The sequence below is a fragment of the Xyrauchen texanus genome, chromosome 45 (genome assembly GCF_025860055.1).
Source record: "Xyrauchen texanus isolate HMW12.3.18 chromosome 45, RBS_HiC_50CHRs, whole genome shotgun sequence".
Lineage (NCBI taxonomy): Eukaryota > Metazoa > Chordata > Actinopteri > Cypriniformes > Catostomidae > Xyrauchen > Xyrauchen texanus.
This window is the reverse complement of record NC_068320.1, coordinates 28,512,744-28,530,243: the sequence shown is the minus strand read 5'-3', so window position 1 is coordinate 28,530,243 and position 17,500 is coordinate 28,512,744. Positions and strand designations below refer to the sequence as shown.

General features: G+C 38.0%; 1 protein-coding gene across 2 annotated transcripts in view; it reads right to left on the bottom strand.

Annotated features, from left to right (window-relative positions):
- The window catches only part of ptpro (protein tyrosine phosphatase receptor type O), a 52,081-nt gene extending 36,517 nt beyond the window's left edge, over positions 1–15,564 (bottom strand). For both annotated transcript variants that reach the window (XM_052118213.1, XM_052118214.1), the window contains exons 1-5: positions 15,327–15,564; positions 2,747–3,026; positions 2,518–2,673; positions 2,290–2,442; positions 1–57 (exon numbers count right to left, since the gene is read on the bottom strand). The exon at positions 1–57 is cut by the window's left edge and continues 462 nt beyond it. In XM_052118213.1, coding sequence (XP_051974173.1) covers positions 1–57; positions 2,290–2,442; positions 2,518–2,673; positions 2,747–3,026; positions 15,327–15,401 — 721 coding nt within the window. In that variant the 5' untranslated portion in view covers positions 15,402–15,564. The remainder of the gene's footprint in view (positions 58–2,289; positions 2,443–2,517; positions 2,674–2,746; positions 3,027–15,326) is intronic.
- Between the last annotated feature and the right edge of the window lie 1,936 nt (positions 15,565–17,500).

Here is a 17,500-nt window from a genome sequence, read left to right as displayed (position 1 = left end):
CTCCTCGTTCACTCAGGTGGATGATCTTCAGGGAGACATTTACAGGAGGGTTTGGGACTGAAGACAAGACACAAAAACATGTTAATGGTGAAATTATCACATTATATTTCACCCCAAAATAATAATATAAATTATATTTTAATAAAGAAATTATAAAGACATTATTTTCATGGCAATTGAAACACATTTACCCCAAATTTCTAACATTTTAATGCATCCAGAAGATTTACATTTGAGCTTTTATTTTGTAATTCTCATTATTATTAATGTTTACGCTCATTAAATTATAATTACTAAATGTAATTATATTACAGTATCCAAAATACTGTAAAGCAACACAAATAAAAGAACAACAAATACTAGCATGACATGTAAATAATATAAGTTAGCAATATGTACAGTAAGTCACATTAGAGTAATGAGAATGAGATTTTGTTTGTTTTAATAAGAATTTGGGCGGGAAATGAGCTGCCAGCAGGTCCAAAAAGGGGCGCTATATTGTTTATGCTTAAAATATTAAAGTCATGCATATCATTTAAAAGCTTAGAATCTGAACCTCTCAGCGATAATGATCACTTCTGCTTTTATGCTACTTAAAATAACAAAATAAGGCTTTAAAACATTTGCGTGGCAAATTAGCGCCCCCTAGAGGTAACGGTGTAGATATATTTATATAAAAGTCCTTCACATAGCACATATATGGACAAGTCATATATCAAATGAAAGCTCTCATTCTCAGGAATGTGACTCTATAGTTTATTGTGTTGTACTAATAACACAGTTCAAAAGATTTTCAAAAGAATCACAAAGTGAAATATGATTTCTATAAGTCATCAAATACAAACGTCTCTTTTATAATAACTGCTGCTGTAAACCCCAAAATAGCAAAACATTTTATATCTGATCTGATAAAACATGAGCCATTGTTTACTTTTCTGTGAGCTTGCTTGTCTGAATAACCCAATGTTATATCTTAGATGTCCAGAACAAAACATGCCATCCAGCAGGAAAAGCATTCAAAACAAATCATCAGAGAAACTGATAATAAACTGTTTATATCATCACAAAGGGGAGGATCTGATCTTTCTAATGACCCCTAGATTGAGCTTGTAGTCCACTCAGAGGCCGAGATATTCACTGAAATAATGAGGGTGTTGCTTGAACTGAACATTACACTGAATGTCTATGGACGAGCACATCTGTGTTACAGCGCCCCCTACAGTTCACATCTGTGTATTGTGATGGAATGTGACAGAGAACAAATATTGTATCTAGTGTTTGCTGCCATCTAGTGGAATAAAACGAGACTTTTCAAAGTGAGATTGAGTGAACAGAACCAGAATTACATGCTTACAAATTTACAACAAATTATTTAAAAAACAATTCACAAAAACTGTTTAAGATTATGAACATATACAATATTATTTATGAACAATTGGAGATTAGTTTTTATTTAGGCAGTTATCTGAAACATTTGACACATTTTTGCAATAAGTCCACAGTATGTGTGGATGGTGAGAGAGTTTAAGGGGTTCAGAAATAATATAATTAGCAATATTTATAGTATGTCACATTATAATGTACTTAAGGGCTCTGCACGCGATACGCAACGTCTTTTCTAAAGTTTGTAAGAGTGCTAATTTTAACTGTTGTGTGTTAAACTTTCTAGAGGTCATGGGTTTTCAATTATGATTATTATTATCATGTTAATATTTACAATATGTGATCAAATCTGTATTGGTATTTTTCCAACTGTTGTCGTCGAGTGACATTTATAATCCTGTAAAAGGAGCCGCTGTATTGTTTATGCTTCAAATATTAAAGTATCTGTATAAGTCATGCATATCATTTAAAAGCTTAGAATCTGAATGTTTCATAGATAATCATCACTTCTGCATTTATGCTACTTAAAATAACAAAATAAGGCCTTAAAAAATTAACGTCGCAAATTAGCGCCCCCTAGAGGTAACGGGGTAGATATATTTATATAAAGTCCTTTACATCGCACATATATGGGCAAGTCATATATCAAATGAAAGCTCTAATTCTCAGGAATGTGACTGTATAGTTTATTGTGTTGCACTAATATCACAGTTCAAAAGATTTTCAAAAGAATCACAAAGTGAAATATGAAATACCCGGCCCATTAGCGCTTTACACGTGCCGTTTCGCCAAACCCACTTACGCCAAGACCTAGCGGACGCTTACACGAAAATACCAAAACGTCTAGCCATGCCCGCTGACTTTGCACATATGACTCATCACTCTTAAAATACGGTCACGTGTTACCTGTCCTGTGATGACGGGGCTCGTGTGTGACATCACTGCGTGTCATCAGCGTGCTCTTGTTGACTGTGGCGTCTGAGATGAGCTGGAACGTGACGTTACTGTAACACGTGCCCGGTAACCAGTGCTTGAACACCGTTTTACCTTTGAGGAAATCTGCACACAGAGAAACCCGTTCGAGTCAGAGAACGATTTCTACAGCAGGGGATGAAACATTAGTGAGTGATGTACCTTTATATAGCATGAAGCGCTGCTGGCGCCCCTCGCTGTAACTGATGTTCACTCTCGTGTAGATGTTCCTCTCTGGAGAACTGATGTGAAACAGCACGCCGGTCTCTGGAGACGCAGCGTAATCGGAGATCTGAACCCAGTCCAGAGGAAGAGGCTCTGAACACACACACACGCACATTAGACATGAGTCACATGACATGTGTATCTCATCACAGGTATATGATCTTACCGGTCAAGATGGGGATGGATTTGACGGGTTTGTTCCAGCTGGTGTTGTTGCCGAGCAACAGACTGACAGTGTAACAGAGGCCGTGATAGGACGCGTTAAACGCGAGCGGATGAGGAAGCGTTTGACCGTCACTGGAGTGCGAGAACAGCAGCGTGTGTGTGCGCGCTTCACCAGACACTCGTGCCGCATACATCAACACATCCTCTCTGACATCATCAGAATCCAGTGACATCAGCAACACGTTCCCATCCTGTAATGACACCTGGAACGCCGACACACTCTGAGAGAGAGAGAGAGAGAGAGAGAGATAGAGAGAGAGAGCGATAGAGAGAGAGAGAGAGAGAGAAAGAGAGAGAGATAGATAGAGATAGAGAGAGATAGAGATAGAGAGATAACGATAGAGATAGAGAGAGATATAGGGAGAGAGAGAGAGAGAGAAAGAGAGAGAGAGATAGATAGAGATAGAGAGATAGAGATAGAGAGAGATAGAGAGAGATAACGATAGAGATAGAGAGAGAGAGAGAGATGAGTCACGCATGTATCGATTGTTGGTTCATTCAGGACAAACGCTGCTGTAAACAATCAATATTAATGAGATGATGATGATGATGATGATGTCATTAATAATGGATGGTCAGGCAGGTCATTGAAAGTAAACACATTGTTTGTAAGTGTAGATTGAAACTGAGAGAGCATCACAGGAAGTCCAAATAAAGGCAAATGACAGAAGTATTTGTCCTATTCATCTCATAAAATCCTTTGTAAGAGAGTCGTGCACCTTAAATCAAACTGACCAGCTCCGACATGAATCACAAGAATGATGTACTGAATGTCTGAAACAAAAATTAAGTTAAACACTTTAAGCTCGGATGGGCCCACAAGAAAAAAAACTGTTAAAATATGAATAAATACAATCTTGATTAACACAAAATAGTTATCGTTTGAAAGTTTAAATCTCTTTATGACATGATTATGACCAAAACTGAACAAGTGCTTTGACATCTGCAGACAAATCAGAAGTTTTAGTTTTAATAATAAAAAAAAAAATTACACTGCACATATTATTACGATCAGTAAAAACATCAAACAGATCAAATATTCATGTGTCATATGTTGTTGGAAAGATCTCAAAGAGTAAAATACAACCAGATTATTTGTTTTACTCACAGATACAAATATAGCGAGTAACAGCTAAATATATGACTTTGACAATTATGTTGGCGTTGCTTATATGCCACGTTTTCGTTTATAAATTCACGAAAAATAAACGGAACATAAAACATCACACATCATTATTTAGAGTCTGTGATTATCTTTCAATCGAGTCCACACACAAGATAATCAGATGTATAGATCATTAGATAATCCACATGAAGCACAATGTTACATATGACCACCAGGAGATGGCGCCAAATACACGACACAGACTCAATGATGACTCAAATGACACAGAATGAAACTCATTCTGTGAAATCTCATGACTAAAATCATGTCTGCATGCTATGCAAACCTTTAGTCATTGTTGTGTTTGCATGTTGTGATCTTATGTACAATTATTATCTTTAATTTGTTTGGACATACATTATTTTTGTAATGTTGTGTTTGAATGACCCTCCTTGTTTTAATTTGTTGATTTAAAGTCCTTTAATTTTGGGTATGCTACTGAAACAGGAAATCGTTAAGACACCTTCAGTGCTTAAAGGGTTAAACAGGATCTTTAATGAGAAATAAATGTAGGGCGGGGCTTGTAAAAGAGGTTGTTGTGTGAATCCCCTGAGATCATGTCACAGCAGAGGTCACTCGTTGACCCACACGGGTTGAGTCTATAGATTGGAGATGAATGGAAGGTCCCGGAGGCCGTCACTCCTCACAGCTGCTCGTATTATCATGCAAACGGCATCAGAGATACAAGACGAACACTACAGCAGCTTCAGGACACAAACATCTACTTCGACCATCATGAGAATGTGATGTCATGGATCTGTGCCATAATGAGACCAGCAGAGATCGGCAGAGGGGTGATCATTGCGGCCCAAAATGACTAAATGTGCTGCAGCTTTTCTCTAAAATTGGGAGAAATCACAGTATACTTGTGTAGTTTGTGTCATTAGTTTACATCCACCTTTCATGCTATTTTGTGATCGATAAAGTAAAAAAAGCGTAAAACAACTTTAGTGATATTTGCGTCTTCTGCCTGTTTCCATTCAAATGGACTTTTATTAATAATAATGGTGTGTGTGATGACATCATGCCTAAAAAACACTTTGTCTCATCAGTTTTGGTTTATTGAATTACAATCTAAAAGTAACAGTTGCTCTTCTGACGGGACTGTAATATCGGTCCTGATGTTGCACCTATCACAGGTTGCCATCGGTTACGACCCGAAAGCGGATCATCATGTTCAAGTATTGGAGAAACTTTCAGTGTCAGTATCAGGATCATCATGGATGTGTTTCTGATGTGTGACAGATATTAAAGAAACATTGATGCGTGTAATATCAGTGTTACATACATGATACATTCCTCATATTCAATATTTTAATCATCTGATCTAAAGCATCGCCATGACAACGGCATCATGTCCCGCAGATTTCTGCAGCGACTTTTAACCACCAACTGAACTTGATCATCATCTAAATTAATTTAATGTCGTAATGTAGTTTATATTTTCTGAAGCAGTAAATGTGATCTGAGGTGAAGATGGTGAGATTTAATATATTTATACATTTAAAATGTTCAAAAGTCGTTTCTGAAAGTGACTCAATAGTTCTGATAGTTTATAATCTTGAGAAAAGTCTAGAACATTCTGAGAACGTCATTCAGACTTTATTCATCCACAGAACTGAGTAAAGATCATTTAAGTGTGTGGAAAGAAACGGCATTTATAGGACTAAAATAACATTAACATCGTTTGGTAATTTATTTAATTTAATTTAATTTAATACAGGATATTGTTCCGGCATTATTTCACAAGTATAAACATTAATTTAATATAATTGGGCTGTAAGTGTCCCAGAAAAGCACTCTGATGTTTTTCTCCAGTATTGTGTATTTATTTTAATTTAAAACATCTTTGTTTACAGAAATTATGTTGTTTGTATTGTTGATAATTCTGTGACTGTCGTCTATTATTGTGAATGATGTGCAAAAGCAGCTTTAATAAATAAACGGATGTCTACAGCGATTAAATGAATCACAAACAGTTCATTCATTAGTTCTCCTTGTACTTGTTGATGACCGGTGCATGATACGAGATATTAGTGTTGCACTCCTGAAGTGTCCCGTGTGCAGTATCGGATCTATACGCCGATCAATCCATAATCACGCACAATAAATCAGCTTTCACTACTGTCGTCATGGTAACAGGCTAATGATTGGGGTAAATTCTGTCATGTGACACTGCGATTTTGCGCTAATGCCAATTTTATCGACCAAAAGTGTTTCCAAACCGGTTTTTCATGTGGTAACCCCATGTGGAGATGATCGAATGGCGGATGTGCAGTTAGAGATGTCTCGACGGCATCAAGCATTTGTTTTGACATGAGCTGATTACTTCAGATTTGCGGTTTATGTGGAAAAATTGCAGGAAATATACAAAATTGGAAAATACTGCAAATAATGCGGAGAGTGGTTGGATTTGCATTAATTGATCACACAATCCTGGAGGGACTGAGCAGTTCATGAAGATGCTCTTTCAACTTTAATCCTGGCTAAAATATCAATATGACTAAATGTTACTCAAATATCACTAAATGTCAACAGTGTTCATTGACTAAAACTACATTAAATAGCCAGTAAACAAATGACAAGTCTTCACAGAGATATAAAGAGACATGATGCGCCGTTAGCAAAGTGGGATTTCAGGAAATGATCCTCACACTGGACAAGAGGTACCAGATTTGGAAATACCAGTTGGTCATTTAAAAAACAAACACAACAACAACAACAACAACAACAACAACAGTTTTAGTGTTTGAGTGACACACTTTTATATCCAGTTTCCTTTTCAGAAGAGTTTATAGAAAGTTCATGTTACATGATTAAATGTCCCTGTGTGTTCGGACAATCTTATTTACATGAACATTCATATGTTCTTATTTATTGTTCTATTTTATTTAGGTGTAATATTGAGAAAATAACATGTTTGCAGTAATGCAAAGATATTATTATTTCATTTTGTAAAAATATTTTAATTTGAAAACAGCATTTATAGTTGTTGTTGTTGTTGTTTGTATGTTTGAGTTGAGAAATACACATTTCAGCATTATCAGAATATATTTGTGCATTTTCCTTGATAAGCAAGATGACTCATGATACTATTTGTTTATTATATCGCAATCGTATATCGCAATATCAGCCTCAATAATCGCAATATTAGCATCAGTAATCGCAATACAAGCCTCAATAATCGCAATATCAGCATCAGCAATCGCAACATCAGCCTCAATAATCGCAATATCAGCATCAATAATCGCAATATTAGCATCAATAATCGCAATATCAGCACTCAATAATCGCAATATCAGCATCAGCAATCGCAATACCAGCCTCAATAATCGCAATATCAGCATCAATAATCGCAATACCAGCATCAGCAATCGCAATATCAGCATCAATAATCGCAATATCAGCCTCAACAATCGCAATAACAGCATCAACAATCGCAATATCAGCCTCAATAATCGCAATATTAGCATCAGTAATCGCAATATCAGCCTCAACAATCGCAATATTAGTATCAACAAGCGCAATACAAGCATCAATAATCGCAATATCAGCATCAGTAATCGCAATATTAGAATCAATAATCGCAATATCAGCCTCAATAACCGCAATACCAGCATCAGTAATCGCAACATCAACATCAATAATCGCAATACCAGCCTCAATAACCGCAATATTAGCATCAGTAATCGCAATAATAGCATCAATAATCGCAATATTAGCATCAGTAATTGCAATATCAGCATCAATAATCGCAATATTAGCATCAGTAATCGCAATATTAGCATCAGTAAGCGCAATATCAGCCTCAATAATCGCAATATCAGCATCAATAATCGCAATATCAGCCCCAATAACTGCAATATCAGCATCAGTAATCGCAATATCAGCATCAGCAATCGCAATATTAGCCTCAATAATCGCAATATCAGCATCAGTAATCGCAATACCAGCATCAATAATCGCAGTATTAGCCTCAATAATCGCAATATCAGCATCAGCAATCGCAATATCAGCATCAATAATCGCAATATTAGCCTCAATAATCGCAATATCAGCATCAGTAATCGCAATATTAGCCTCAACAATCGCAATACCAGCCTCAATAACCGCAATAAAAGCATCAGTAATCGCAGTATTAGCATCAATAATCGCAATATCAGCCTCAATAATAGCAATATTAGCATCAGCAATCGCAACATCAGGATTAATAATCGCAACGTCAGCATCAGTAATCGCAATAGTAGCCTCAATAATCGCAATACAAGCATCAATAATCGCAATATCAGCACCAGTAATCGCAATATCGGCATCACTAATCGCAATATTAGCATCAACAATCGCAATACCAGCATCAATAATCGCAATATTAGCCTCAATAATCGCAATAGCAGCATCAGTAATCGCAATACCAGCCTCAATAATCGCAATACAAGCCTCAACAACCGCAACATCAGCATCAGTAATCGCAATATCAGCATCAGTAATCGCAACACCAGCATCAATAATCGCAATATCAGCCTCAATAACCGCAATATCACATCAGTAATTGCAATATCAGCATCAATAATCACAATATTAGCATCAGTAATCGCAATATCAGCATCAATAGTCGCAATATTAGCATCAGTAATCGCAATATCAGCATCAGTAACCGCAATATAAGCCTCAATAATCGCAATACCAGCATCAATAATCGCAATATCAGCATCAGTAACCGCAACATAAGCCTTAATAATCGCAATACCAGCCTCAATAATCGCAATACCAGCCTCAATAATCGCAAAATTAGCATCAGTAATCGCAATATTAGCCTCAATAATCGCAATATTAACCTCATTAATCGCAATATGACATTTTCCCCAAATGCAGCCCTAATATATGCGTAGATGCCATAAAATTTATTGCAGAGTTACAGATCATGATCACTGTTTCTGGTTTCTGGTTCCGGGAGACCCAACCAAAGCAGCCTAATTGTGGATTGGAGGATAAATTAGGTGTATGCCTGGCTAAATAGAGGAGTCTTTAGTCTAGACTTAAACTGAGAGAGTGTGTCTGCATCTCGAACAGTGTTTGGGAGACCATTCCATAGTTTAGGAGCCAAATATGAAAAGGATCTACCTCCTTTAGTGGATTTTGATATTCTAGGAACTATTAACAGGCCAGAATTTTGCGATCGTAATGAACGTGATGGAATATAGCGTGACAGAAGATCACTTAAGTACTGCTGAGACCATTCAAAGCTTTATATGTAATTACAGAATATTATAATTAATGTGTAATGTAACAGGTAACAATGTAACGATGATAAAATGGGGCTAATATGATCATATTTCTTGGTTCTCCTCAGCACTCTGGCTGCTGCATTTTGAACCAATTGAAGTTAATTTATTGATTTTGCTGGACATCCTCCCAGTAATGCATCACAATAATCTAGTCTTGGGGTCATGAACGCATGAATTAGTTTTTCGGCATCAGCAACAGAGAGCATGTGCCGTAATTTAGCAATATTTCTGAGGTGGAAGAATGCTGTTCTACAAACATTTGTAATTTGATTTTCAAAGGACAGATTGTATCAAATATAACACCTAAGTTCTTCACTGTTGAAGATGATGTAACAGAACATCCATCGAGAGTCAAATTATATTTTAGGGGTTTTTGGTCCAATAATTAGAACCTCTGTTTTGTCAGAATTGAGTAAAAGGAAATTTCTGGCCATCCAATCTCTGATTTCCAGACGCTCTGGAACCTGAAATTCATTTCACAATGGTGGCTAGAGTCTCTATTTAAACGTTCCTTACAATAGAATCGCCAATAACAACTCTTACAACATGATTCTCAGCATCACAGAGTGGGGAGAATTGATTGGAAACCCTAACAGGAAAGGAAGAGTGGTGTCGCTTTGCTGAGCGAGTATGCTGCCGAGACGTCACCCAAACGCCCTGCTGCAGGGGCTCTACAGCCGAAACTAAAGTGTGTGTGTTGCTCGCTGTACTGCTCGCATCTGTAACAGCATCTACTGACTTCTCTTTCTCACTGACCTCTACTAGTGTTCAGATGTGTGTCTACCTCATTATCCTTCTCCGTCAGCCTGACTAATTCCTTACATTTATCACATGTGAATCCCTCAAAAAAAGAGAAAAGAAAAAATAGAGAAAACTGGTGCTCGCTGTAAAATACACGCAGATGAAACAGTAGAAAACTGGAAAAAACGAAGCACATGGTAAAATGGCAAAGGATAAAACGATGAACGTATAGGAATAAGCAATGCTAAGCAGGCTAGCAAGCTATAAACACAGAATCATGCAGCGTGCCAGCAGCTATACTCTTACTGAATGCCAACATCAGACTCATTTGTGTCTTATTTTATATTTCCAGGGGATTTTTAGGAGAAACATCTGATATAATGTTCATACTTTAGTGAAACCACAGAATCAGAGCAGTCACTTCTCCGGTATGTTGTGTTGTGTTAGGGGTCCAAGCAATGGAGGTGCCGGAAGCCTATTGAATTTGTACTTATTTTCCCGAGTCAAGCGAAATAAAACGTAAATATATTTCTATCGAGAAGACACTCAGCTTGAGTGAAGTTTAAGATGCCATTTATTTGATAGATGTAAAACAGGAAGTTTTATGTCTCTCTCTTTGGCGTAGGCCCCGTCTGGCGGTCCGAGGGAGTTGTACCCGGAACCGTCATGTCCTGCTGGAGATAGGAGGCAGGGGCGAGGAGCCTACCTCCATGCGGGACAGGGCTCAACAGTTGGTGGTGGGGTGGAGGAGGCTGCAGTGTTAGCATACTGAAACAGCAATGTGATAGATTGTGAGCGGACTTATAAAGCAACGGCTTACATGCGATTGGCTAGCTCATGATGATGATGTACAGCTGCTAGCCTTCCCGCTAGAACTATGCTGCACTTTCATTTCTGGTTTAATTTCCATCTGTAAACGTTTTACACCATTTTGTCTTACCGGAAAACCTATTGATCCTATTCACGTGAAATTTTGCATGTGTCATCTAGAGACTCTCATGACTAAATGTTCCGGAAAGAATTCTGATTTGTCAAATCCTTCAGAATATTGGGTCATTTTGGTCCAAAACATGCATTTGCTTATTTCTACTAAACAATTAGTCGAATCCAAATTCTTTGGTAACTTTTTGTTATGAGCGTCTCTAGATGACGCATGCCAAATTTCATTCGAAACGGACCAACGGTCTGAAAGGAGCACCAACAAAGTAACTAGAGTCCGTCGTAATGAGATTACTTTGCTCCTGACAGATCTGTTCTTTCACATTTGGCCATTTTGTTCATTTTTTCCACTTTTTCAAACTTTTCCAGACACCTTGTGATGAGGAATACTTCTGTGTGAGTTCTGGAATGTTCTTCATAACAACAGCTGAACAGTAACACAATAATGAGAGTCCAGTGTGAACACACAGACACCTCCTGTGGTCATCATGAACACACACACACACAGTTCATTGTGCAGTCACTCCTGCGGCCGGATAAGTCGCTTAAGGTGTTTTAATTGCGAGCGTCCTCTGGCATTTAATTAAAAATAAACACGCTGGCATGTTCAGTTCAGCATGAAGCCAGCGCACACCCCCGCTCATTCAGGAAACTCAACAAAGAGCCCACGCTGGCAGCGCTCCGACACCCACAGACACACTCAATGGAGGAGCTCCAAACACACTGATTAACTCCTCCCACTGGACTCCAGGGGGTGTGAGCACTGAACTGCCCAATCAAATCATCCGCCCACTCCAGCGGAGCGTCTGATTGGCCAGAGTCTGACTCAGCAGAGTTTTAAACTCACAGAATGAGCCGGATCCACAAAAGAGGAATAATATCATTTATGATTAACTGAAACTCTTTTATTTTAAAGTGCCGTTAATGTGCTGTAAAACCTGTAAACGACTGAATCTCATTCAAACGTGTCATTTTTAACCCTTTAAATCTAATGTAAGAATTAATTTAATTTAGTTTTATTGCATCTCATTACTGTAATACAGTTAAAAATTAGTGTTATACAACGATTTTACTATTCAAAAACTAATTAAATACATTTAAAAATAATAAATTTCAAGTTTAAATAGCTTTTTCTTTTTTCTAGTTTTTACTAATATTAAACCCACAAAAATTACATATATACAATATATATATATATATTTTAGAACATTTCCACGTTTTTTATTACAATTTTATTTTGGTATTTCTAGGTTTTCCATGACCGTGGAAAATCTGTATAAAAAAATTTAATAAATAAAAAAATGGCTTCATTTTAAGCAAAACAATTTTGTTTTCTTTTCGATTAATTTTCGAGTGAAATATGCGCTGACATGTTCTTGACAGGCTTTATGAGATTCACCCACAGAGTCCTGCAGTCAGAAGTCAAATAAAGTTAATTTAAACTCGAAATGTTTGATTGTCTCGTGCACGTGTGTTTGCCGCGCGGGGAGATATAAAGACATGATGCGTTTACAACGGCACAAGTGTCAGCGCTTGAGAAATCGATTTAAAGAGGCATCAGTCGAGAGAGGAGAGAGAATAAAGATCAGGATGTTTGTTCAAGAGTCATGTGACACCAGTACAGACATCACAAACACAAACAATCAGAGTAATGTACGGCTAACGGTAACAATACAGATATTTGTACTAGTAATTCAATTAAAAAATGTATCTTACGTAAACACTCGACACTAAATGTGAGGGTATACTTCGTTTTTATCCGTGTGTTATTTTTATTCCCATTAATATCTATTTATATTGAATAATAATAATACAGACTAGCGGTAGATTGATAAATCAGTTTACTGATTAATCGTTGCTAATAGTTGCTTTTTTGAACTATCGGTTATCTGCAGAAATCTTTATCGATTGTTGAGGAAAGTTTTTCACAATTTTGTTATTTCAAAATAAGAGTGTTTCGAGCTAGTTTATACTGAAAAGTCCCACGTTATAAATCTTTCCCACCACCTTAGTTATCGTTAAAAATCACCATCGGTCAACGTCTAAATTAAACATTTCTTTCATTGGTTTTCAAGCAAACTAAATAATAAACCTATAATGTGATGTAGTAGTAAGATATACTGTTACCATGATAACTGCTTATACTGTGATATAACAGCTCTAGCAAGAACAAGACAAAATATTTATTTGAAATTAATTATTAAAAAACATCCCAAATGTGATGTGAGTAACCATTTTAATTATTATATGTACTTACATTTTAAGAAAAGATTTTGTGTGTCTGTTTATCTCAGCGAGTATTGACTATCAGCGTGAGTTTGAGTTCAGGGCGTGCTGAGTGACTCCAGTCAGGTCTCCTTAGCAACCAAATTGTCCGGTTGCTAGGGACGGTAGAATGACATGGGGTAACCAAATTGGCTTGGTTGCTAGGGAGGGTAGAGTCACATGGGGTAACCAAATTGGCTTGGTTGCTAGGGAGGGTAGAGTCACATGGGGTAACCAAACTGGCACGGTTGCTAGGGAGGGTAGAGTCACATGGGGTAACCAAATTGGCCCAGTTGCTAGGGAGGGTAGAGTCACATGGGGTAACCAAATTGGGCCGGTTGCTAGGGAGGGTAGAGTCACATGGGGTAACCAAATTGGCATGGTTGCTAGGGAGGGTAGAGTCACATGGGGTAACCAAATTGGGCTGGTTGCTAGGGAGGGTAGAGTCACATGGGGTAACCAAATTGGGCCGGTTGCTAGGGAGGGTAGAGTCACATGGGGTAACCAAATTGGGCCGGTTGCTAGGGAGGGTGGAGTCACATGGGGTAACCAAATTGGCCTGGTTGCTAGGGAGGGTAGAGTCACATGGGGTAACCTCCTCGTGGTCGCTATAATGTGGTTCTCGCTCTCGGTGGGGCGTGTGGTGAGTTGTGTGTGGATGCCGCGGAGAATAGCGTGAAGCCTCCACACGCGCTACATCTCAATGGTAACACACTCAACAAGTCACGTGATGAGATGCGCGGATTGACGGTCTCAGACGCGGAGTCACTACGCCACCAGGAGGACTTAGACCGCATTGGGAATTAGCCGTTACAAATTGGGAGAAAATAAATAAATGTTTTTTCTGTCTCCTAAAATATAGTGCTGTTCTTAAAACACAGTTCTCGTAACTTTTGGCGCTATTTGCAGACGGTTCAGCCGTATATATCAGCTCAGAACTGCTGTTCATTAAAATCTGAGAGGTATCTGAATTAAGGAATCCACTCGTCCCTTCTGTGCAGCTCTGAGTTTATATTATCCAGAACACATTATAAGAGAAACACTGACACTATGAAACTATTGAAAATAATCAGTCTGATTCAGTATCTCAGCTCTGTTGGTCCATACAATGCAAGTGAATAGTGACCAGAACTCAGAAGCTCCAGAAAGCACATAAAAGTAATCCATAAGACTCCAGTGGTTTAATCCATGTCTTCAGAAGTAATATGATCGGTGTGTGTGAGAAACAGATCAATATTTAAGTCCTTTTGTACTATAAATTCACTCTATTTTTCTTTTGTTTTTGGCATATTACCCCCTACTGGCCAGGGAGGAGAATTCAGAGTATAAAAGGACTTAAATATTGATCTGAGGCATTTTATAAACATTTGTATCATTTTATTGTCCTTAAAATTATTTACTATAATAAAAGCAGCTTATATGTTTTGAACGTTGACTGATGCTACACACACACATACACACACACACGCGCCCGCACACACACACACCTACAGACACACACACATACACCTACAGACACACACACATACACCTACAGACACACACACACACCTACAGACACACACACATACACCTACAGACACACAGACAGACACACACACACATCTACAGACACACAGACAGACACACACACATACACACACACACACACCCCTACAGACACACAGACAGACAGACACACACACACACACACACACACACCCCTACAGACACACAGACAGACAGACACACACACACACAACACACACACACCTACAGACACACACGCACACACACACACACACACACACACACTTACAGACAGACACGCACACGCGCACACACACACACACACATACATACACACACACACACACACACACACACCTACAGACAGACACACAGACAGACACACACACGCGCACGCACACACACACATACACACACACACACACACACACACACACACACACACACACACACACACACACGACCCAGTTTCGCCTGCAGGAACAGATCTGCATGTTTTAACTCTCATCAGTTCATTGTTGTATCAAACTGAAGAATAAAATCCATTTCTTCACTCATTCGCTGTTCAGATATTCAGTCATTCAAACACACACTGACGCAAACACATTTAAACGCACCTGGATGATGATGAAGATGATGAAGGTGGAGAATAAAATCATGTTCGCTCGGGAATCAATCTCACAGTCGCACATCCGAACAATAGCGAGTCCCCGGACAGAGATCAGACCTCCGAACCGAACCTCAATGAATCAAAGCATGAACGGATGACGGGAGTCCGAGCGCGCGTGTTCCGTCATCTGAGGCGGCTCCGGGTCAGTGGATCTGTGGTTCTGTGGTTCGGCTCTGCGGATGGTTTAATGATGGACACACACACGGAGGGTCTTCTGAAGTGCAGCAGAGGTTTCTGTCCCTCGGGCTCGACTCAAATCACAGTGTGCTCCCTACCTAGGCAGCACAAACGAGTGCAGCATTTTTAGGCATCAGCACAGTTTCGTTTCGGTGATCCCAAACACGTCCTTGACGCCGAACAGTGCAGCGCGCCTGTAGTGCATACACACGCTGTGCACTATCTAGGCAGCTCAGACGGTGTTTGTGACGCAGCCGTCTGTCGCCCCGCCCTGAATCTCTGAACACAAGACGACTGAATAAACCTGCTGTACATCATCATTATATCTCAAACATGTCCTGATGTTTCTCAAATATTAATATACATTCATTAAAGTATTTGAGTGGTTAAATGAATGAATCATCTTAGACTAGTTTGTATTGTGATGCACGTGCGTTATATACAGTATGTATAATATTAGTAACTGTATTCCACTATATTTAATATTGTAATCGCTGGAAATTACAAAGTTACAAGTGACACATTGCAGCATGTATTCTCTAATGTTGAGCTACAGTAAAACATTTATCACGTGATGCACGAGGGAATAATGATGCTGGTGATTGACACTTATGTTACTAGAGTAAACATTGAAACTAAATGTTAAGATCATTTAATAGTAATTAATATATATACAATATATGAATGTAAACTGTGTTTCAGCTGCAGTAAATCAGTTTAGTCCAATCTACACATGATCTAAACATAATCTACACTTAAACTACACGTAAACTACACATACTCTACACATGATCTAAACATAATCTACACATGATCTACACATGATCTAAACATAATCTACACTTAAACTACACGTAAACTACACATACTCTACACATGATCTAAACATAATCTACACATGATCTACACATGATCTAAACATAATCTACACTTAAACTACACGTAAACTACACATACTCTACACATGATCTAAACATGATCTACACATGATCTAAACATAATCTACACTTAAACTACACGTAAACTACACATACTCTACACGTGATCTAAACATAATCTACACATGATCTACACATGATCGAAACATAAACTACACATGATCTACACATGATCTACACACGATCTACACATGATCTAAACATGATCTACACATGATCTACACATGATCTACACACGATCTAAACATGATCTACACACGATCTACATATGATCTACACACGATCTACACATGATCTACACATGATCGAAACATAATCTACACATGATCTACACATGATCTACACATGATCGAAACATAATCTACACTTAAACTACACGTAATCTACACATGATCTAAACATGATCTACACACAATCTACACATGATCTACACATGATCTACACATGATCTAAACATAATCTACACTTAAACTACACATAATCTACACATGAACTACACATGACCTAAACATGATCTACACTTAAACTACACGTAAACTACACGTAATCTACACATGATCTAAACATGATCTAAACATGATCTACACTTAAACTACACGTAAACTACACATGATCTACACACGATCTACACATGATCGAAACATAATCTACACTTAAACTACACATGATCTAAACATAATCTACACTTAAACTACACGTAAACTAAACATGATCTACACATGATCAAAACATAATCTACACTTAAACTACACGTAATCTACACATGATCTAAACATGATCTACACACAATCTACACATGAACTACACATGATCTAAACATGATCTACACTTAAACTACACATAATCTACACATAATCGAAACATGATCGAAAAATAATCTACACATGATCTACACATAATCTACACATGATCTACACATGATCTAAACATAATCTACAGTTAAACTACACGTAAACTACACATAATCTACACATGATCAACACATGATCTAAACATGATCTACACT